Consider the following 18,668-nt stretch of genomic DNA (forward strand, 5'->3'; position numbering starts at 1 on the left):
GTTCGGGGTCATTTCCAGGTTCCCAAAGCCAGCGTAGTCGATTTACGTAAAGACGGTCTTATCTATCGAAGCTACCTAGTACTCCCTACGTCACTTCAGACTTTCCCCGGTACAGTACAAGAACGTAGTCACTTCAGTTCATCGTGAGCCACTCCTTCGATTTTGTCCCCCTCCTTAACCAGCTCAATCCAATGCAGCTTCTATGAAATTGTCTCTGAGTTCGAAACTCGGGGTACAGTTCTACTAGTTTGAGGATCCAAAAATTTTCGTCGTCAGTTCCGGAATTTCATAACAGAGAATGCAGCGGAAGTTCGTCGCCTCGATATCAAGTAACGACAGAACTTGCCAAAGCAACGGCGCATCAAAGTCGAAGAATCACGTTGAATTGAATTGGCGGTCGCGTAGCAGGCCCGATATGGGGGGAGCGAAATAAGTCCCAACCAATCGTCACCATCTCCGCTCCTCATTGGCTAACGCGTCGACGCGTCGCAATAATGATGAATAAACACGGTATACGAATATTGTTACTGAACTGTCTTGCTGCAACGGTATAATACAAAGCATTTGTGGAAGAGATAAATAACTGCAACGTACACAGAAAAAGCTAAGAAAAAAAGTCAGGAATGGGAACCTTCCATAGGTGTAAATCAGGCTTACCATGGCGTAGATCCTCTAGGCATCTAATTATCCTCACCGTTGTTCGCTCTCCCACCACTAGCCGTCCCCGGATTCCCACTCTGGTGCTGTAAGATTGAACAAATCGCGTTTTCACCATTGGTGGGGTTATTTGATTGGGGGAAAAAAGAAAAAGGGGAACCACTCACAGCTCTGAGTTTTGCTAAATGTATCTTCAAAGTCTCCGCATAGTTCTCAAACCCCAATGTTGACATCGCATACAGTATATCTTCCCCACCAATCGTCTTTCTCTTCTCCATCATACACTTTTCAGCCGCCTCCGATGTGATGAACGATATGAATTCAGAAACGCATTCTTGTACGCATTCTTTGGCATCTTTGGCGATCTTTGCAGTGGGAGGAACGGCAGATTTCATGAGACGAGAGACGTTGGCTATCTTAGAAGTATAGTCAGAAAAAAAAAACAACGAACCGGCAACAATGAGGGTTAACGCTAACTCACGGGTAAAAACCGATCCTGCTCCCTGTATTCCCCTACTTCCTGCTCCGTTATCGGCGTTGGTGCCGGAGGTCCTTGTGACTGCGCTTGCTCCGTGTTTTCCCCATTCTCGGGTTGCGCTGCGAGAATAGGTTGTAAAGGTTGTTCTGACATGGATGTCAACAGAAATCCTCTCCTCTACAGAACGTCTCTTGCTAATTGCTGGAGAAACCTGGTTTGAATTATTGGAAGCTTCAGAGCGCTAAGGAAACGGAATAGTAGAAAGCTGGGGAGAATATGGACAATTTCGGAAAAGACGGTGCTCGTTGTTGATGACAGCGAAGAGAAGAGATGGGAATGACGGCCCAGGACAAGCGCGGGATTTGTTGGCCCTGGGAAAAAGGTCTAGATCTCTATTGCCTGCCGAGGAGATTAAAAGTGGCCGCCGGCGCAGGAAAGGCACCATTTTGGGGCAGGTGACCGACCGAGCTGATGAAGACTAATCTAATCTAATCTTTGTGGTACGTACCTGGACATTCAGGCACCAGCAAACTTGCAGATTAACTTCTGTATAACACTGCTGTTTTTTCCCAATAATAGGCTGCACTCAAATGATGCAGGCAGGACCACCACGCATTTTAGAAAAGTCAGTCATAGGTTGTCCTTTTGATGTCAGCTGATCGCCATCCTGAGATTGTCGCACAGTTTAAAAACACTTGATCGACATTGACCAACCCATTTGCAACCCACGCAACTACCACCATGACGGACGTTTTTAAGCTCGATCTCGACACTCCCACCTACAAAGGAACGGTCTCTGTGAACACTGGACTATTCATCGATGGCAAATTCGTGAATCCGGTTAAGGATGACTCAAAGATTGAGTGCGTAATCTCAAAGTCTTTTCTCAAACGTTTCTCTAACGTTAGATTGCGCAGAGTCGTGAATCCAGGTAGGCTTTGAGCCTTAATTTTTTTGGGGAATTTTTTTTGAATTCTTGCTCATCAGCTACCGGGAAGGTTATCACATCTATATCAGCCGGATCGGAGAAAGATGTTGACATCGCAGTCCAGGCTGCTCTCAAGGTGCGCTTATCAGATTATGTTTGTAAAATTGACCAATCTTCGCCGTGATTGATCTAAGGCGTACAAAACATCCTGGGGTCTCAAAGTGCCAGGAACAGAACGAGGAAGAATATTGAATAAACTCGCAGATCTGATTGAGAAAAACACGGACGAGATTGCAGCTCTGGAGAGTTTGAATGTTGGTGGGTGTCCTTCGCATCTTGTAACATATACATCCTAAAGTGATAAATGCAGGGAAGCCCTACTTGGTGTCGAAGCATATGGATATTCCAAATACCGTTTCAACTTTCCGCTATTACGCTGGATGGGCCGATAAGATACAAGGGAAGACGATAGAGGTTGGTTTCCCCTCCCCCCCCTCGTGTTTGGATAGGATCTGACAAGCCTCTAGACAAATGAAAGCAAGTTTGCATATACCAGACACGAACCGTACGGGGTTGTGGTATGTATCATTCAATACTGCTGGTCATGCTCTATTGATCCCATCTTTAGGGTCAAATCATCCCGTGGAACTTCTCTGCCGTTAGTCTTACGTGGCCTTACTTCTGCCTGAAGCTCATCTACTTATAACAGAGCTCGTTAGCAATAAAGCTCGCACCGGCCCTTGCCACCGGCAATGTTTGCGTACTGAAGGTAAATTCTGTTTTGTTGCTCCCCGAGCTCGCTCCTCTGGATCGGATCTTGTAAAGATGCTGACCGTATCTCATCTGCTACAGCCTTCGGAAGTCTCTCCATTGACCGCTCAGAAAATTGCGGGTCTCCTCAATGAAGCCGGTATTCCTCCTGGTGTCGTGAACATCATCAATGGCTACGGTACGTCTTTGTTAATACTCAAACTCGATTTCAAGGAAACTCATTCGAGATGGACCCAGGCAATACCGTGGGAGCAGCGATCTCTTCTCACCTCAAGATCGCCAAGGTCGCGTTCACGGGGAGTACCCTTACCGGAAGGAAGATCCAGGAAGCATCAGCGAAATCGAATTTAAAGGTTGTTACGTTAGAGCTCGGTGGAAAAGTAGGTTCACTCCAGTTGGTCTACTCCCTCTGCCATCGCTTACCATCGCCTTGATCCTTTCCAGTCGCCCAACATCATTTTCGAAGACGCTGATTTCGAACAGGCTGTCAAGTGGGCTGCAATGGGGATCTAGTACGTGTTGCGTCCACCCAATTTCCGCCGTCTTCGATGCTGAATATCGGGTTTTTGTTGCATATTAACAGCTTTAACTCGGGTCAGGTCTGTACCGCGGGGTCACGAATCTTCGTTCAAGAGTCCATCTACGACAAGTTTGTGAACGCGTTGAGGCAGGCCGCCGAGACGCGAACTACCCAAATCGGGGATCCATTCGACCAGGCGACGCAACATGGTCCTCAGGTGTCCCAGATTCAGTTTGACGTACGTCTTTTTTTTTCGAAATCTGTGTTTTTATGGGGACTGCCATCTAGTTTTCTGACCTTTCAACATCCCTGACCCCAGCGTATCATGCACTATATCGATTCTGCCAAAAATGATGGCGCCAACATTCTTATCGGTGGGGATCGCCACGGAAATGAAGGATTCTTCATTCAGCCTACGATCGTCACGGATTGCAAGCCTGATATGAAGATAGTTCGAGAGGAGGTTTTCGGTCCTGTTGCTGCTGTGATCAAGTTCAAGACTGAGGAAGGTGAGTTTTGAAACCCTAGTTCTCTATGTTTTAAGGGGTCTGTCAAAAATCTGAATTTTACGCTTCCGCAGAGGCCATCGAGATGGCTAATGACACCTCGTACGGACTCGCTGCTGCTGTGTTTACGGAAAACAACAGTAGGGCTATTAGAGTCGTGCATGCGCTAGAGGCTGGAAATACTTTCGTACGTCTTTCGCTTTCTCGATACCGAATCCCGATGATGACCTTTTTTTTTTTGATGTCTAGGTCAATTGCTACAATGCGATTGACATCAATGTTCCATTTGGGGGATACAAACAGTCAGGAATTGGGAGGGAGCTTGGAGAGTACGCTCTGGACACGTGGGCTTTTTACCGTCACCTCGCGTCTGTAGTATTCGTCACTGATTACTACCTTTTTTTGATCAAGATACACCCAAGTGAAGGCGGTACATGTTAACTTGGGTCTCAAGCTTTGATCTGACTTGTAGCTTGAGGACCTTGGCTTATCTGCGGCTAAGGATCATGTCAGGCTAGCAGTTTGCGAAACTCGGGTTTGGCGCATGAGGGAAAGGCTTGAATATTCGTATAAATCAAATGTATGAGTGTGGACACATCAATATAGTCTTCTAATCTTCGAGTAAAACGACCTGAACCTCCTTATCATTGGGCATCATAAGCAGTTCCTTGTCGAAAGCGATCTGTTCATGGGGTCATTGGAATTGACGTTCAGCCTTGAGATGGTAGAAGAACGTACTTTCTTCTGTTTCTTCGCAGCTCTTAATGTTCCGTTTAAGGCTTCAACTGAAACACATTGAGCGAGATGTAGATGCAAAACAACAGGCCACGTACAGGTATTAGCCGTCTTCTCGTACAAGATCCCGTACGCAACGCTGTATTTCTCGTCCGAATTCCGTATTCCGAATTCCTTGATTTTATCTGAATGCGGTTTGATGGTTGACAGGTTGGATGTTCAAGATTGAATGATATAAAGGAAGTCCTTCCGTCAGAGACAAAAAAAGAGCGCAGAAGCACATGGGATCGTTATCAACCCTTGAGGATTTGGATTTCTCCTTCCGTGTTCAAGACCACTGCGAAGGTTACAGTTATCGTTCGGAGTAGCTTCTATTAATAAGAAAGTGACTTACTGTTGAAACGTTGAATGTTCGGTAGTATGTTGTTAGGGTTGTTAGGAGAACGACAGAATGAAGGAAAGATGTTAAGGCACAGCCACCTTCAGAACTTCCCAGTGACAATCGCTCAGCCAAAAATTAATTTGCATTGAACGGACGAGAACGCCCTACGTAGCGTGAAGTACAGCGCCGAAGCAAAGATTACAAAAACAGCAGAGCCAAGTTTCCGACAGAAAAAGGTACAGTTATACCTCGATTTGGTTGATGCTCCACTGTGGACAGTGTAGTATTCGGACCGGTCAGGTGCGAAGACGTCTTTTCAGGTGGATGCGTGTGACCGTAACAGTCACCGCATCTTCTCTTCGCACCACCATCTTCTCGCGTTCGACGTCTGTGCACTGACGACGAACATTGTTTCGACCCACCCACCATCCCATGTTACCGGTAAAGTATTGAGAATGTTTGGTTCTACGGATACTTATTAACTGCTGACGATCGTTGAAAGCTGGGTTGTTCTCGCATCCAGCTTTCAACTCACCCGCTTCCGTTGACAGACACTCGGCTTTAGGCCCGTTTGGGTCCTGCTCCGTTTTCTGTCAGTCCCGGATTCTTGCCCCCCATCATCCATCGTAAGCAGTCTATACAGTATCTAGTCCACTATCCTGTACGAGTTCCTCGTCAGCTATGTACGGTCCCGTAGCATTCTATCACTTGAAACTTATGTACACGGCAATTCGGATGAAACGATTCAGCCTCCTTTCAAAGAAGATATACATACATTACAAAATTGTAACCAATTTAGTTCCAGGAACGGTTCTATCGATATATATTCCTCAACCGATTCTCAACCGCTTCGGGAGACATCTTAATGTCTATACAGAAAAAAAGGCATCAGTTCCGGAGTAACCTGAACACGGGCGAAGCACGTACACTTTTGCGGATCTAACAAGTGGAACATAGATAGAAGAAGCACGAAAGCAACGACAGTTCATCAGCAACAGAGCCTATGATGAGGAATGGAAAAAGAACGCACGCTTACTAAACTCCTTCTCCCGATGCTTCTGCGTAAACGCCTTCAACGACGGAATTACAAATTTCAACACATCGTTCCCAATCGCCTCTCTTTCTTCCGGATCATCCTCCAACACCCTAGCCATCTTATGCCTATCCAACACTTCCTCGAGTAAATCATAAAACCTCGTAAACTTCTCCTTCGTACCAGACCGTTTCTCCTTCGGATCGTCAGTCAGAGCTTGCATAAGCAAAGAAAAGTTGGCGTCAAAGTAGCCAGATTTGGCGGTACGATAGTTGGAGTTGAGAACGTCTTGGGTAGGCTTTGAAAGGTAATCGAGAAGTCTGTCGTGTTTGGGGTTAACGGATATGTTCTTCCGTAGGTATGAGATATTATTCAACAGAAAAATCGATCCAAACGGCGGTCTTCGCTGGGTTTTGGCGATGGTATTCAGAGTTCCGATCGAGGTGTTGACGGTATCATCTGATGGAAGAAGGCACCGCAAAAGATGAGTTGCTGAATTGAGGAAACTCAGAAGCGAATGGAGAAGCTCACAAACGTAATGTTCCAACAATACTTGTTCATCCGTACCACCAGGTTTCGGCTTCGCCACTTGCATTCCCTCTCCCATCTTCCAGTTACCATCACCCAATGCGGTGAGAATATCGCCAGTAGCCACGAGCACCTCCGGTACCCTGTCGAGAAATTGAACAGCCTGGTACGAAATTATCAACTCAGTAAAGCCAGGGCGGGAAAACCGGTAAAACATACCGATAGACTTGAAACCATCAAATCAACGCTGGTATCAGCGGCTCGGCTGGTAGCTCCCAGCTTGATATCGGCCAGACATTCAGGGAACAGCCGTAAGCAGAGGTTGCGAACGCTCTGAAGGGTCTCCTTGAACTCGTCATTCCCTTTCCGACCGTCAGGAGCTTTTCGAGAGGATATCTCGTCCCAAGTTTCCTGTATACCTATCAACGACTCGTAAGAAGATAAAGCAATGAAGCCGTATTTCTGCAAAGAGCCCTTGATAGTAGCAATGAGCGAAGCCACGTTGTTGCTCAAGAGCAGGAGAACAGGCTTCAAAAGCGAACTGTACGATGATGCTAGGACAGAAGCGCCAGTAAGCGGGCTGAGGTCTGCTAACAGACGGTATTCGTCCTAAGAGGAACAATATTCGGAAAACAGCAAATAGAAAGGTTTGGACGCAACACACCTGGGCAACATCAAGGATTGACTGAACCCAAGCACCAAATTCCCTTCCAGCTTGTACAGGGTCAATGTTGTCAGCTCGATCTGAAACACGTTTCCCGGAGGCCTCGAGGCATTTCTTGACCCAGTTACCCCTCATGTCGGCGTACCCTCGCTGAGCCTCCTTGAGAACGGACAGAATAGCTGAAGCAGCAGGGTGCGATGGATGGGTTGTCGGTACTGGTAGTGTCCGCAAGAATGCCACGATGGGCGTGAGGTCGGAGATGAGAGAAGAGGGGAAGGGAGCTTGGGTTATATCCGAGCCCGGAGGGGGTGCAGTGCCAGAAGAACCTTCTGCAACTAACTTCGTGTACAACTGAGTAAGTTTCTTCGCACCCGTTTCGACCAGCCGGGCCTTATCGGACGGGGGAGAGAGGTCAGCAAAGTCGTACAGAGCGTGTAGCCGGAAAAAAAGACGCACAGTATCTTGAGAGTCACGGTCAGCCGCTTTGAAAGCAATACTGGCATTCAAACGCTCCAGCGCATCTTGATAGACCTCGATCTGGCCTGTTTTGGGGCTGAAACGCAGATGAGCGAAAATATCCGGCTTACGAACAATTGTTTGCCATACCCACGTAGTATGAGAGCCTCTTCCGCAGCAATTCCTTCATGGTTACCGGCCACTTCATCAATCTTCATTAGCGCCTTTTCAATATCTTCCATGGAGACCTCTTGTGAGCTTTGGGGTCGCCGAACACAGAAACAATTCACGTACTACTCGCTCTTCGGTTAAGGATTTGCGTAGAGTTGTATAGCGGTAATATGGACTTTTCTAGCTTTGCGAGCCTTGTATCGAAGCTGTTCAATATCACTGCTCGGTTAAGTCGACAGTTATGAGAAATCCTAGTCGAGCTTACAAGTCATCCGCTGCGAAATTTGACGTGTTTTATTCAGATTTTGCTCTAGCTGCCCAAGAGGAATTTCAGCATTCCGAGAACAGATGTAGAGGATTTCACACTCGCCAGCTCAATCTCTGCCGATTCGTCGTCCATGGTTCGTTTTTGTAAAGTTGGTTGCCTATAATTGTTCGGATAAACGCTCAAGACCGAAATGCTAGCCGTCTGGAGGCGTACCCCTATAGCGGTGTACTCTCTGAGAAAGAAGCGGTTATCAAGGTCGTTGCGAATCGGTGGGTTGTGGACGCGAGATAACGAGGACGTATTTGTGGTAGTTTGGCTCGCTTTCGCCCATTTTAGATGTTCTCGGGCCGCCACGGATCGGGAATGCTACCCATCTTAACACACTCATTTGATATATATCCTTTTAACTTTCTCTGTTAACAAACATGCCGAATATGTCACCTTCTACGCAGGTATAATAAGGGGACAAGTACTTAGCGAACCGTCGGAAAGTAGACATCAGAAAACCACGCAAAACTTCGAGTGCAACAGACGTACAAAAAACGTATAAAACCGTACACAAAAGCTCGTGAAAAGTTGTTGTTGTTTTACTGATGACTGAATACCACGTCCTCAAACCATGTTATTGCTAGCCACTTTGTTGTCGAGGCTATCCCTCTCCGTGAAATGCGACACATTGACCGAGACGGCAGTCGTCCTCGGTTGCATTCCATATTGCTCTGACCCTGTTCGGGCCACTCTGGAGTTGTTGGAGTGGGTAGAGAACGGTACGGACGTTGAATAGATCTGTTCTGATCCGGAAACAAGGGTCACCCGGAGGATGATGAGGGTGAAGACTACTCCGATGAGCGCCGAGGTGCGACGTAGAACAGGTAAGTGACCGATACATTCAATCTCAGAACTTGGACTCACGAGATCAAGGACAGTGTACTGTCCATTCGAGCCGCTGGAGTACGAGATCAACAGTGATAGGATGGAGACAGAGTACAGCGCAGCGGACTCCGTGACAATAATAATCGCCTTGAGCGAGAGGTTCCCTCGAGATGAGCGCAACTTGGATAGAGCACCGATTGCTCTCTGCACCGTGAGTATCCTGATCACGATCAACGCTACGGAAGGGTTTTAGCCACCCAGCATTAATGGGCTGCTTCAACTCACCTGTGCAAATGACATTCGTTGCGAACGTTAAGGAAGAGGCCGTTGGGGTTGTTCGGGTGCATCGGAGAAGCGGTGAAACGGGAGAGGCAGATGCCTTTGATAACCTCCAGTGGCCTAGCACTCCCTTCCTCGCAAGGACACTCTAAGATCGCTCCGACGATCTCTTTACACGCTTTGACCTCCCTAAGTCTTGGTAAGGCATTTGGAGGAAGTACCGGTTAGCTCATTCGAGGTACGACATCGAGATGTAAGACCTCGAGGTTGAGGTGGGCGAAGATGAATAAGGATGTGCGCCGTAAGCGAAGTGCACCGAAGGTTTGTAAAGATAACGAGCGAAGCTGGGGCCATCGTCCGACCAGTAGGAACTCTTCCGCCGGTAGTAGGTGGGCCGCCGCGGGTACATGTGGTTGGAGTCCAGCCTGAGAACGAGCAGGGGTGTATGTAATTTCTAGGTTCTTACCGGGCAAAAAGGAAAAGTTAGTCAAGGTTGAAGGATGAAAGAACGATGTGGGTATGCACCTCGAGGTTTGGACAGCTATTGAGGAGACCTTTGGCTCTCGTCAGTTCAGGATGCTTGGTAGAACCATATACGTGTCGAGTTGAGCGTAATGCCACAGTCTTGACGGCTGGAAGCTTATCAGAGGATAATCAGAAAGATAAACATCAGAAAAAGATAATTCAGAACATACCTCTTTTCTTCGCTGTTCTGCATTCCTATGACTAACAAATGCGGAAGCCTCCTCATCCGACTCGTCTGATTCTTCAACTGTAGCCAACGGCGAAAACACCAGATTGTCATTGATTTCGATGTCTCGCAAACTGGGAGTGTTCAACAATGTCGGCCAAGCCCTATCAATCGAAATCGGCGAATGGTTCGAGTTCCAAACAAACTGGGTAAGATGCGTCATCCGATTCAACGCTCCGACCAGAAACTTCTCCTGCTTCAAATGAATCCCTCGAACTCCAAATCTCATCGTCAGTCGATTCCAGATCCGTATCGCTGACGGTAATGCCATTCGGGATAATCTCCCGTTGAGAAGACCGTTCATCCATAACCTCCAACCTTCGAACATTCTTTGCCAAGGAACGGTTGACGATAAGATGGTTCCATAACGAAATAGAGCTGACTTTTGAGCGGATGATGCGGTACTCGATGTGTCTAGGAGCGACGATGCTGTGCATAAGGCGAGATTTCGAAGATCTTCTCGTGATTCAACCTGGAAAGCGATAGCATCGAGAATTTCGGTTGGCTGGTGTGTGATGAGAGTACGACGAGAGGGTGCCGAAGACCCAATGAAGGGCTCGACAATTCCCAGAAGATGGATGGAGAGTTTGTGTTCTTCTGAGGACAATTTGTACTGGCAACCTCCAACGCGAGAAGATAGGGAACCAATGAGCTTCAGAAGGATATTGAAAGCTTGGAATGGATCCTTTCGGTCGTATGAAGCGAGATTGGTGTTCACAGATAGCTGAGCCTTATGCTGACCGCGTTTGGACGGGGAGTTGGAACGATAAGTGGTGGTAGACCTGGACCTGCACGTGCTTTCCCCCCCTCACGATTTGCGAGGTCAAGTTGGCTACGCATCGGAGTTTGAATTAATTCTCTTCCTTCCCTCCGACCACCATCAACGACGCTGAGCGTTCGCGCTCGCTGTCGGTAAGTATCTCCTGATTACCTTTAATTTTTCGAGTAGTCTAGAGTAAAGTGTAGAATCAGAGTAGTCTATTGAAGTAAAGTATGCTATGAAATTATACTTGAAATTATACGTACATGAAACCAGCGGAAATAAAATTAACAGCCTCCTTCATGCTGATGGATTATTCCTAGACTATATTAAACGGGGGAAGGTGAAGGGCAAAGGCCAAATGGTGGATGCTGTCGATAGGGATGGCGAGGACGAGGCAGACGATTTGGGTGCGTTCAGACTTGATTTTTCGAGCCCACATTTCTGACGCAGGACAAGCAAACATGACGATACCCACTCCCAGTGGCTTACGCAGACGTACGACTGGACAACTTTCTGGACGAAGACAGGTCTTTGATGCCTTTGCGAAAGCTATGGCTGGTACATCGCCGGGTATGTACCTTGTTCTCTGTTCCTAAGATTTCGTACTCATTTGGCACCATTTTAGCCTTTCGGGGAATGACGCTGAACAGGGGGCGCCCGATCGACGTGAAAACATGTGAAAACGAGCTTGGGTATAAAAGACAGGTACAGCAACCCTTTACTGGCATCGATTCTTTCCACATTACTATTACTATCCCCATTATGGACACACCTACACCAACACCAACTACGAGCAGGCCTGACGACATCGCGGTCTCCTGGGTTGGCCAACTCCTCAGCATACTCGTTCTGGTTCTCTCCCTTTGCTCAGAATATCATATTTTCACACCTGACACCGCCATGACCAACTTTCGAATCACCCTAACAACGGTCCACGTCCTCGCCGTTCTCGCACCATTATTCACAAGGCGCGACCGTCCACATCAGTGGCTTGCGACAGTTAGTCACTGGGTCGGAATCTCCGCTCTTTTGTGTAAGTACCTATTTTCTATCCGTTTTTTACTCGTTCTGATACCTCGGGATTCTTCCAGGTATCTTCTATATGACATTGCCCAACACCCCTCTCAAGTTCTTCTTACTCCCCGTATATATAGTCACCGCTTTTCTCCTCACAGCACTAGTAATAACGTGCCTCCTGCTTCTCGTTGAGAGGAAGTTTGACTCCGAACGGTTGGGTGTCTTTGGGGAAATTATACTATGGATGGCGGACAAGATATTCTGGGTTTACCGCAAGATCCTAAGTCGTCCTTTTGTGCTACATCATGATTCGAAAACTGACGCACACTTTTAGAACATCAGATACGAGCACCTTTTTTTTTTTTTTTAGTTTCCGATACAACCCACCAACAGACACAGAGAAGTGTCCGAAGTGAGCGTCTACTCATCACAATCCCTTCAATTGAACTGACCACTGTATTTTTTCAGCGAACCGACTTGGCGGAAGGAGAAGAATAAGGTGGTCGGATTGGAAACTCAGGCCTAGGATTGAAGCTGTTGTAGAGCTATTATCAGATAATTAATCATACAAATGTGTAATATGAACTTAATAGATTCATAAACCGCAATTATGAGTGAGGGGGAAAAACATACGTCGAGTAATCATACTACTGTTAGCCCTGTACTTTGTAAATCGGACCGTTCCGCTCCCTACACTCACGAAACGGATAGAAAGACCCGTGTTACGGATACTCGAAGAAAAAAAAGTCGAATGTGCCAAAACATCGACTTGCGAATAAACAAAAAACATCTATGTAGAAATGTCGGTGCTTGTGATCTCTCCTTCGAGATGATATATTCTGCCCCCGAGTGATGCGCTCGAGCTTGGCTGCTGCGCCTGCTGCAGTGCTCCCTGAACTGTTTGGTCTCACAAATATGTGCAATACAAGTGAGGCGTCGGGAAAGTTGGGGGTCATTATTGTAGCTACTGTAGTGAGGGAATGAACTTGATAAACATAATACTTCGCCCGAACCCATTCATCACCAGGGCCCCTGAAGGGTGACCCAATCCTTTAATACCACCGCAAATCTCCTTCATAATCTCGACTTGCCTCGTAATCGGCAACCCAGGCTTCGAAATGACCGTGACATAATAAGTTAGGCCCTGCTCAGTAAAAAAAAGCTGCAGCTTTTTCGCAGCTTTTTGATAGCTTTTTGTTCGCAGCTTTTTGTGACGATGATGTGACTTGTTAGTGACAGTAAATATTACGTACCGTGTTACTCCCTTCAAGGTGTGGCTTTTCGGCCTCTTGATGCAAAATCAAGGAACCAACTTCGGCTTTACCTTCCAGGAAAAAAGCGGCAGAAGCCGACAATTCGGCAATGCTCCTGCCATTTCCCTCATCGGCCTGCCTCGCAAAACCTGCGCATTCAAGCTTCTGTAAGTATGGGCATATGGCTAATAAGAAGAAAGCTGACATCAATGGCAACACGGCTCTCAATCTGTAGCTCTGGAAATCAAAGCCGCGTGATGTAGAAGCATTGCCGGCAGCCGCACCGATACAAAAATGTGCAATCATTGTTTATTTAGATTTGTATGGCTGTCACCCCGAGGTCGCCGTGTATCACGCTATGACATCAGCAAAAAGCTACATCAAAGCTATCAAAAAGCTATCAAAAAGCTACCAAAAAGCTACCGCCAAAAGCTGTCAAAAAGCTGCGAAAAAGCTGCAGCTTTTTTTTACTGAACAGGGCCTTACCATCGAGTACGCCTTTTGACAGCGGTCTCGAAACATAATCGTTCTTTACGATGCTAAACAATAAACGGATCAGAAAATGACAGCTCATAACACAACACCTTGATGAAATCACTCACAGAAAATAAATTTTAACTTTGAACCTACCTATTCAGCGAATGTACCTTTCGATGCACCCGGACCTCGGAGCCTAGCCGGGGAGGAACCGTCAACTCATAAGTGCTGGTCGCCCCTGTCCCCTCCAATAGTTCACAGTAAGAGGAAAGTGAAGTTCACGTGAAGTTCAGTTTGAGTCGAATCGTTGAGACCCAACACCGTAGAGTACAAGCGGCTGACAGCATATCTTGCTGCATTGAACGGACGAGAACACCCTACGTAGCGTGAAGTACTCCGCCGAAACAAAGAGTATAAAAACAGCAAAGCCAAGTTTCCGACAGAAAAAGGTAGAGTTATACCTCGATTCGAGGTTGAGATGCTCCACTGTGGACACTTATGTACACGGCAATTCGAATGAAACGATCCAGACAGCCTCCTTTCAAAGAGGATATACATACATTACAAAGTTGTAACCAATTTATTTCCAGGAACGGTTCTATCGATATATATTCCTCAACTGATTCTCAACCGCTTCGGGAGACATTTTAATGTCTATAAAGAAAAAAGCCATTAGTTCCGGAGTAACCTGATCACGGACGAAGCACGTACACTTTTGCGGATCTAACGAGTGGAACATAGATAGAAGCACGAAAGCAACGACAGTTCATCAGCAACAGAGCCTATGATGAGGAATGGAAAAGAACGCACGTTTACTAAACTCCTTCTCCCGATGCTTCTGCGTAAACGCCTTCAAAGACGGAATTACAAATTTCAACACATCATTCCCAATCGCCTCTCTTTCCTCCGGATCATCCTCCAACACCCTAGCCATCTTATGCCTATCCAACACTTCCTCGAGTAAATCATAAAACCTCGTAAACTTCTCCTTCGTACCAGACCGTTTCTCCTTCGGATCGTCAGTCAGAGCTTGCATAAGCAAAGAAAAGTTGGCGTCAAAGTAGCCAGATTTGGCGGTACGATAGTTGGAGTTGAGAACGTCTTGGGTAGGCTTTGAAAGGTAATCGAGAAGTCTGTCGTGTTTGGGGTTAACGGATATGTTCTTCCGTAGGTACGAGATATTATTCAACAGAAAAATCGATCCAAACGGCGGTCTTCGCTGGGTTTTGGCGATGGTATTCAGAGTTCCGATCGAGGTGTTGACGGTATCATCTGATGGAAGAAGGCACCGCAAAAGATGAGTTGCTGAATTGAAGGAACTCAGAAGCGAATGTGGAAGCTCACAAACATAATGTTCCAACAATACTTGTTCATCCGTACCACCAGGTTTCGGCTTCGCCACTTGCATTCCTTCTCCCATCTTCCAGTTACCATCACCCAATACGGTGAGAATATCGCCAGTGGCCACGAGCACCTCCGGTACCCTGTCGAGAAATTGAACAGCCTGGTACGAAATTATCAACTCAGTAAAGCCAGGGCGGGAAAACCGGTAAAACATACCGATAGACTTGAAACCATCAGATCAACGCTGGTATCAGCGGCTCGGCTGGTAGCTCCCAGCTTGATATCGGCCAGACATTCAGGGAACAGCCGTAAGCAGAGGTTGCGAACGCTCTGAAGGGCCTCCTTGAACTCGTCATTCCCTTTCCGACCGTCCGGAGCTTTTCGAGAGGATATCTCGTCCCAAGTTTCCTGTATACCTATCAACGACTCGTAAGAAGATAAAGCAATGAAGCCGTATTTCTGCAAAGAGCCCTTGATAGTAGCAATGAGCGAAGCCACGTTGTTGCTCAAGAGCAGGAGAACAGGCTTCAAAAGCGAACTGTACGATGATGCTAGGACAGAAGCGCCAGTAAGCGGGCTGAGGTCTGCTAACAGACGGTATTCGTCCTAAGAGGAACAATATTCGGAAAACAGCAAATAGAAAGGTTTGGACGCAACACACCTGGGCAACATCAAGGATTGACTGAACCCAAGCACCAAATTCCCTTCCAGCTTGTACAGGGTCAATATTGTCAGCTCGATCTGAAACACGTTTCCCGGAGGCCTCGAGGCATTTCTTGACCCAGTTACCCCTCATGTCGGCGTACCCTCGCTGAGCCTCTTTGAGAACGGACAGAATAGCTGAAGCAGCAGGGTGCGATGGATGGGTTGTCGGTACTGGTAGTGTCCGCAAGAACGCCACGATGGGCGTGAGGTCGGAAATGAGAGATGAGGGGAAGGGAGCTTGGGTGATATCTGAGCCCGGAGAGGGTGCAGTGCCAGAAGAACCTTCTGCAACTAACTTCGTGTACAACTGAGTAAGTTTCTTCGCACCCGTTTCGACCAGCCGGGCCTTATCGGACGGGGGAGAGAGGTCAGCAAAGTCGTACAGAGCGTGTAGCCGGAAAAAAAGACGCACAGTATCTTGAGAGTCACGGTCAGCCGCTTTGAAAGCAATACTGGCATTCAAACGCTCCAGCGCATCTTGATAGACCTCGATCTGGCCTGTTTTGGGGCTGAAACGCAGATGAGCGAAAATATCCGGCTTACGAACAATTGTTTGCCATACCCACGTAGTATGAGAGCCTCTTCCGCAGCAATTCCTTCATGGTTACCGGCCACTTCATCAATCTTCATTAGCGCCTTTTCAATATCTTCCATGGAGACCTCTTGTGAGCTTTGGGGTCGCCGAACACAGAAACAATTCACGTACTACTCGCTCTTCGGTTAAGGATTTGCGTAGAGTTGTATAGCGGTAATATGGACTTTTCTAGCTTCGCGAGCCTTGTATCGAAGCTGTTCAATATCACTGCTCGGTTAAGTCGACAGTTATGAGAAATCCTAGTCGAGCTTACAAGTCATCCGCTGCGAAATTTGACGTGTTTTATTCAGATTTTGCTCTAGCTGCCCAAAGGAATTTCAGCATTCCAAGAAGAGATATTTAGAGGATATCACACTCGCCAGCTCAATCTCTGCCGATTCGTCGTCCATGGCTTGTTTTTGTAATGTTGGTTGCCTATAATTGTTCGGTAAAGGCCCAAGACCGAAATACTACCATCTGAAGCGCACCTCTAGCGCAGTATACTCTCTGAGAAAAAGGCGTTTATCAAGGTCGTTATGAATTGGTGGGTTGTGGACGCTTGGTGGACGCTTGGACGCGGGAGACAGCGAGGATGTATTTGTGGTGATTTGGCTCGCGTTCGCCCATTCCGGACGTTCTCGGGCCGCCCCGGATCGGGCATGCTACCTTGCCGACGGCCACTAATACAGTCTTAACACTCATTTGACACTCATTTCATATATCCTTTTGACTTTCTCTGTTAATAAACATGCCGAATATTCCACTTTCTGCACAGGTACAGTAAGGAGACAAGTACTTAGCGAAGACGTCGGAAAGTAGACATCAGAAAACCATGCAAAACTTCGAGTACAAAAGACACACAAGAAACGTACAAAACCGTACACAAAAGCTCGGGAAAAGTTGTTGCTGGTTTACTGATGACTGAATACCGTGCCCTCAAACCACGTTATTGCTAGCCACTTTGTTGTCGAGGCTATCCCTCTCCGTGAAATGCGACACATTGACCGAGACGGCAGTCGCCCTCGGTTGCATTCCATATTGCTCTGGCCCTGTTCGAGCCACTCTGGAGTTGCTGGTGTGGGTAGAGAACGGTATGGATGTTGAATAGATCTGTTCTGATTCGGACACAAGGGTCACTCGGAGGATGATGAGGGTGAAGACTACTCCGACGAGCGGGGAGGTCTGCGACGTAGAACAGGTAAGTGACCGATACATTCAATCTCAGAACTTGGACTCACGAGATCAAGGACAGTGTACTGTCCATTCGAGCCGCTGGAGTACGAGATCAACAGTGATAGGATGGAGACAGAGTACAGCGCAGCGGACTCCGTGACAATAATAATCGCCTTAAGCGAGAGGTTCCCTCGAGATGAGTGTAACTTGGATAGAGCACCGATTGCTCTCTGCACGGAGAGTATCCTGGTCGCGATCAACGCTGCGGAAGGTTTTTAACCACCCAGCATTAATGGGCCACTTTAACTCACCTGTGCAAATGACATTCGTTGCGAACGTTAGCACAAAGAAACTCGTAACCCACGTGACAATGTCTGGAAGGAACACCTCGGAGCCAGGTGCAGCTTTAGAGAACTGGTACGTCGCTCCATATCCGGATACTGTATGACAGCGTGGAACGATCGATGTTCAGCCCTAGCACAACGGCTGAGGCCACAAACTCACCTCCCGTCCCACAGAGCATCATGGCAGGAATCAAGGCCATGTACCATCGACCCCAGATGACATAACAGCGGTATATCTTGAATGAACCTTTTTCAATTGACATGTCGATTAATGAAGCAATTGAGGCAACTGACCATGAATCCATCACCGACCAACGTGATGGCCACGTATATGGCCGTCTTCGCCGCTTGCAGAGGGTTGGACAAGTCGAGATAATATACCAAAGACCCAGGAGTTCCGTCTGGGAGCCCTCGGGCATCAATGAAAGCAGCCTTGGCACGGATGACATCCAGTATCAAATGCTAGAGGGTCGTCAATATCTACTATCTGATCCGGAACCGAGAAGCAACCTACCACTGTGGAGAGCAGCCACATTGTCATGAGGGTCGTAAGGAGTTTGTAGTTGACTTTTTGGCCCTTTGTGAAGATTGCCCATATCGCAGCTACGAAGAGGACACAGAAGGAACCTAGAACGGAACCAAAGACAGTGTTGAGCACTTGCCTCGTTACCGAGAAATAATACTAGATCGATACCTACCGTAGAGAAGACTTTCGAGAACGAGTGCCAAGAACTGTCGATTCGGAGACAGGGTCAGAGGAAGCGAATGGATGGTAGATACGCAAATCACTCACATTGGCCTCCGGTAAACCGATTCCAGACTTCATTCTTAAGCGAAGGATTATCTCACGCTCAAAGTGAGGGTAGCCCGAAACCAATGTAAGGAAGCATCGAGCTATATATGTGCTTCCAGATCCATTTGGGCGGACCTGGCCCAGACGGAAACCATGACTCACATGGTCGAACGGTTGAGCCACTTGTTCATAGAAATTTCAACTTTCTTCCCACCTCAACCTGCT

The 18,668-nt window shown here is 47.3% G+C and overlaps 9 protein-coding genes across 9 annotated transcripts; 2 read left to right on the forward strand and 7 right to left on the reverse strand.

Annotated features, from left to right (window-relative positions):
• Nucleotides 1-424: 424 nt before the first annotated feature.
• On the reverse strand, nt 425-1,490 carry NFYB1 (Nuclear transcription factor Y subunit B-1). Its single transcript, XM_043149811.1, has 4 exons — nt 1,139-1,490; nt 825-1,073; nt 658-743; nt 425-604 (listed from the first exon to the last, which is right to left on the reverse strand). The coding sequence occupies exons 1-3, from the start codon at nt 1,286-1,288 to the stop codon at nt 681-683; spliced, it is 462 nt and encodes a 153-aa protein (XP_043014419.1). The 5' UTR covers nt 1,289-1,490; the 3' UTR covers nt 425-604; nt 658-680.
• A 188-nt stretch (nt 1,491-1,678) lies between these two features.
• E1B28_005261 (uncharacterized protein) lies at nt 1,679-4,397 on the forward strand. Its single transcript, XM_043149812.1, has 16 exons — nt 1,679-1,998; nt 2,053-2,066; nt 2,123-2,199; nt 2,258-2,381; nt 2,434-2,537; nt 2,591-2,641; nt 2,692-2,721; nt 2,773-2,832; nt 2,916-3,012; nt 3,072-3,214; nt 3,279-3,346; nt 3,418-3,592; nt 3,674-3,863; nt 3,935-4,047; nt 4,110-4,204; nt 4,272-4,397. The coding sequence occupies exons 1-16, from the start codon at nt 1,877-1,879 to the stop codon at nt 4,318-4,320; spliced, it is 1,512 nt and encodes a 503-aa protein (XP_043014420.1). The 5' UTR covers nt 1,679-1,876; the 3' UTR covers nt 4,321-4,397.
• E1B28_005262 (uncharacterized protein) lies at nt 4,398-5,406 on the reverse strand (the record flags this gene model as incomplete). The annotated part of the gene is made up of 6 exons (XM_043149813.1): nt 4,398-4,542; nt 4,599-4,645; nt 4,694-4,780; nt 4,894-4,932; nt 4,990-5,075; nt 5,180-5,406. 6 exons carry the CDS (start codon nt 5,404-5,406, stop codon nt 4,471-4,473), a joined length of 558 nt encoding a protein of 185 aa, XP_043014421.1. The 3' UTR covers nt 4,398-4,470.
• E1B28_005263 (uncharacterized protein) lies at nt 5,323-8,392 on the reverse strand. The gene is made up of 11 exons (XM_043149814.1): nt 8,200-8,392; nt 8,095-8,143; nt 7,953-8,048; nt 7,809-7,893; nt 7,659-7,755; nt 7,203-7,592; nt 6,758-7,147; nt 6,542-6,701; nt 6,008-6,469; nt 5,905-5,916; nt 5,323-5,846 (listed from the first exon to the last, which is right to left on the reverse strand). Exons 1-11 carry the CDS (start codon nt 8,227-8,229, stop codon nt 5,791-5,793), a joined length of 1,827 nt encoding a protein of 608 aa, XP_043014422.1. The 5' UTR covers nt 8,230-8,392; the 3' UTR covers nt 5,323-5,790.
• A 354-nt stretch (nt 8,393-8,746) lies between these two features.
• E1B28_005264 (uncharacterized protein) lies at nt 8,747-9,035 on the reverse strand (the record flags this gene model as incomplete). The annotated part of the gene is made up of 2 exons (XM_043149815.1): nt 8,747-8,933; nt 9,010-9,035. 2 exons carry the CDS (start codon nt 9,033-9,035, stop codon nt 8,747-8,749), a joined length of 213 nt encoding a protein of 70 aa, XP_043014423.1.
• Nucleotides 9,036-9,473: 438 nt separating this feature from the next.
• On the reverse strand, nt 9,474-10,328 carry E1B28_005265 (uncharacterized protein; the record flags this gene model as incomplete). Its single annotated transcript, XM_043149816.1, has 3 exons — nt 9,474-9,710; nt 9,775-9,888; nt 9,945-10,328. 3 exons carry the CDS (start codon nt 10,326-10,328, stop codon nt 9,474-9,476), a joined length of 735 nt encoding a protein of 244 aa, XP_043014424.1.
• Nucleotides 10,329-11,121: 793 nt separating this feature from the next.
• On the forward strand, nt 11,122-12,392 carry E1B28_005266 (uncharacterized protein; the record flags this gene model as incomplete). Its single annotated transcript, XM_043149817.1, has 4 exons — nt 11,122-11,170; nt 11,220-11,333; nt 11,389-11,796; nt 11,855-12,392. 4 exons carry the CDS (start codon nt 11,122-11,124, stop codon nt 12,112-12,114), a joined length of 831 nt encoding a protein of 276 aa, XP_043014425.1. The 3' UTR covers nt 12,115-12,392.
• Nucleotides 12,393-14,015: 1,623 nt separating this feature from the next.
• On the reverse strand, nt 14,016-16,725 carry E1B28_005267 (uncharacterized protein). Its single transcript, XM_043149818.1, has 12 exons — nt 16,622-16,725; nt 16,514-16,568; nt 16,408-16,456; nt 16,266-16,361; nt 16,122-16,206; nt 15,972-16,068; nt 15,516-15,905; nt 15,071-15,460; nt 14,855-15,014; nt 14,321-14,782; nt 14,222-14,233; nt 14,016-14,164 (listed from the first exon to the last, which is right to left on the reverse strand). Exons 2-12 carry the CDS (start codon nt 16,541-16,543, stop codon nt 14,109-14,111), a joined length of 1,827 nt encoding a protein of 608 aa, XP_043014426.1. The 5' UTR covers nt 16,544-16,568; nt 16,622-16,725; the 3' UTR covers nt 14,016-14,108.
• Nucleotides 16,726-16,866: 141 nt separating this feature from the next.
• On the reverse strand, nt 16,867-18,519 carry E1B28_005268 (uncharacterized protein). The gene is made up of 8 exons (XM_043149819.1): nt 18,444-18,519; nt 18,349-18,382; nt 18,165-18,277; nt 17,945-18,112; nt 17,811-17,886; nt 17,618-17,746; nt 17,372-17,568; nt 16,867-17,315 (listed from the first exon to the last, which is right to left on the reverse strand). Exons 1-8 carry the CDS (start codon nt 18,474-18,476, stop codon nt 17,070-17,072), a joined length of 996 nt encoding a protein of 331 aa, XP_043014427.1. The 5' UTR covers nt 18,477-18,519; the 3' UTR covers nt 16,867-17,069.
• Nucleotides 18,520-18,668: the final 149 nt, after the last annotated feature.

The sequence above is a fragment of the Marasmius oreades genome, chromosome 2 (assembly GCF_018924745.1).
Source record: "Marasmius oreades isolate 03SP1 chromosome 2, whole genome shotgun sequence".
In the NCBI taxonomy this organism is placed as follows: domain Eukaryota; kingdom Fungi; phylum Basidiomycota; class Agaricomycetes; order Agaricales; family Marasmiaceae; genus Marasmius; species Marasmius oreades.

Bases quoted from the DNA above. Each gene is read 5' to 3' on its own strand.
- NFYB1 (XM_043149811.1), bottom strand. From the start codon at position 1,288: ATGTCAGAACAACCTTTACAACCTATTCTCGCAGCGCAACCCGAGAAT. The intron at 1,074-1,138 runs GTGAGTTAGCGT...TATACTTCTAAG, and splicing joins AGCAGGATCGGTTTTTACCC to ATAGCCAACGTCTCTCGTCT. The intron at 744-824 runs GTGAGTGGTTCC...TCAATCTTACAG, and splicing joins ATTTAGCAAAACTCAGAGCT to CACCAGAGTGGGAATCCGGG.
- E1B28_005261 (XM_043149812.1), top strand. From the start codon at position 1,877: ATGACGGACGTTTTTAAGCTCGATCTCGACACTCCCACCTACAAAGGA. The intron at 4,048-4,109 runs GTACGTCTTTCG...TTTGATGTCTAG, and splicing joins TAGAGGCTGGAAATACTTTC to GTCAATTGCTACAATGCGAT. The intron at 4,205-4,271 runs GTGGGCTTTTTA...TTTTTGATCAAG, and splicing joins GGAGAGTACGCTCTGGACAC to ATACACCCAAGTGAAGGCGG.
- E1B28_005263 (XM_043149814.1), bottom strand. From the start codon at position 8,229: ATGGACGACGAATCGGCAGAGATTGAGCTG. The intron at 7,756-7,808 runs GTATGGCAAACA...TCTGCGTTTCAG, and splicing joins GAGGCTCTCATACTACGTGG to CCCCAAAACAGGCCAGATCG. The intron at 6,702-6,757 runs GTATGTTTTACC...ATTTCGTACCAG, and splicing joins TGATGGTTTCAAGTCTATCG to GCTGTTCAATTTCTCGACAG.
- E1B28_005267 (XM_043149818.1), bottom strand. From the start codon at position 16,543: ATGGACGACGAATCGGCAGAGATTGAGCTG. The intron at 16,457-16,513 runs GCGAGTGTGATA...TCCTTTGGGCAG, and splicing joins AATCGGCAGAGATTGAGCTG to CTAGAGCAAAATCTGAATAA. The intron at 15,906-15,971 runs GTGCGTCTTTTT...CCGTCCGATAAG, and splicing joins ACCGTGACTCTCAAGATACT to GCCCGGCTGGTCGAAACGGG.
- E1B28_005268 (XM_043149819.1), bottom strand. From the start codon at position 18,476: ATGAAGTCTGGAATCGGTTTACCGGAGGCCAAT. The intron at 17,887-17,944 runs GTCAGTTGCCTC...GGTTCATTCAAG, and splicing joins TGGTCGGTGATGGATTCATG to ATATACCGCTGTTATGTCAT. The intron at 17,569-17,617 runs GTGAGTTAAAGT...AACCTTCCGCAG, and splicing joins AACGAATGTCATTTGCACAG to CGTTGATCGCGACCAGGATA.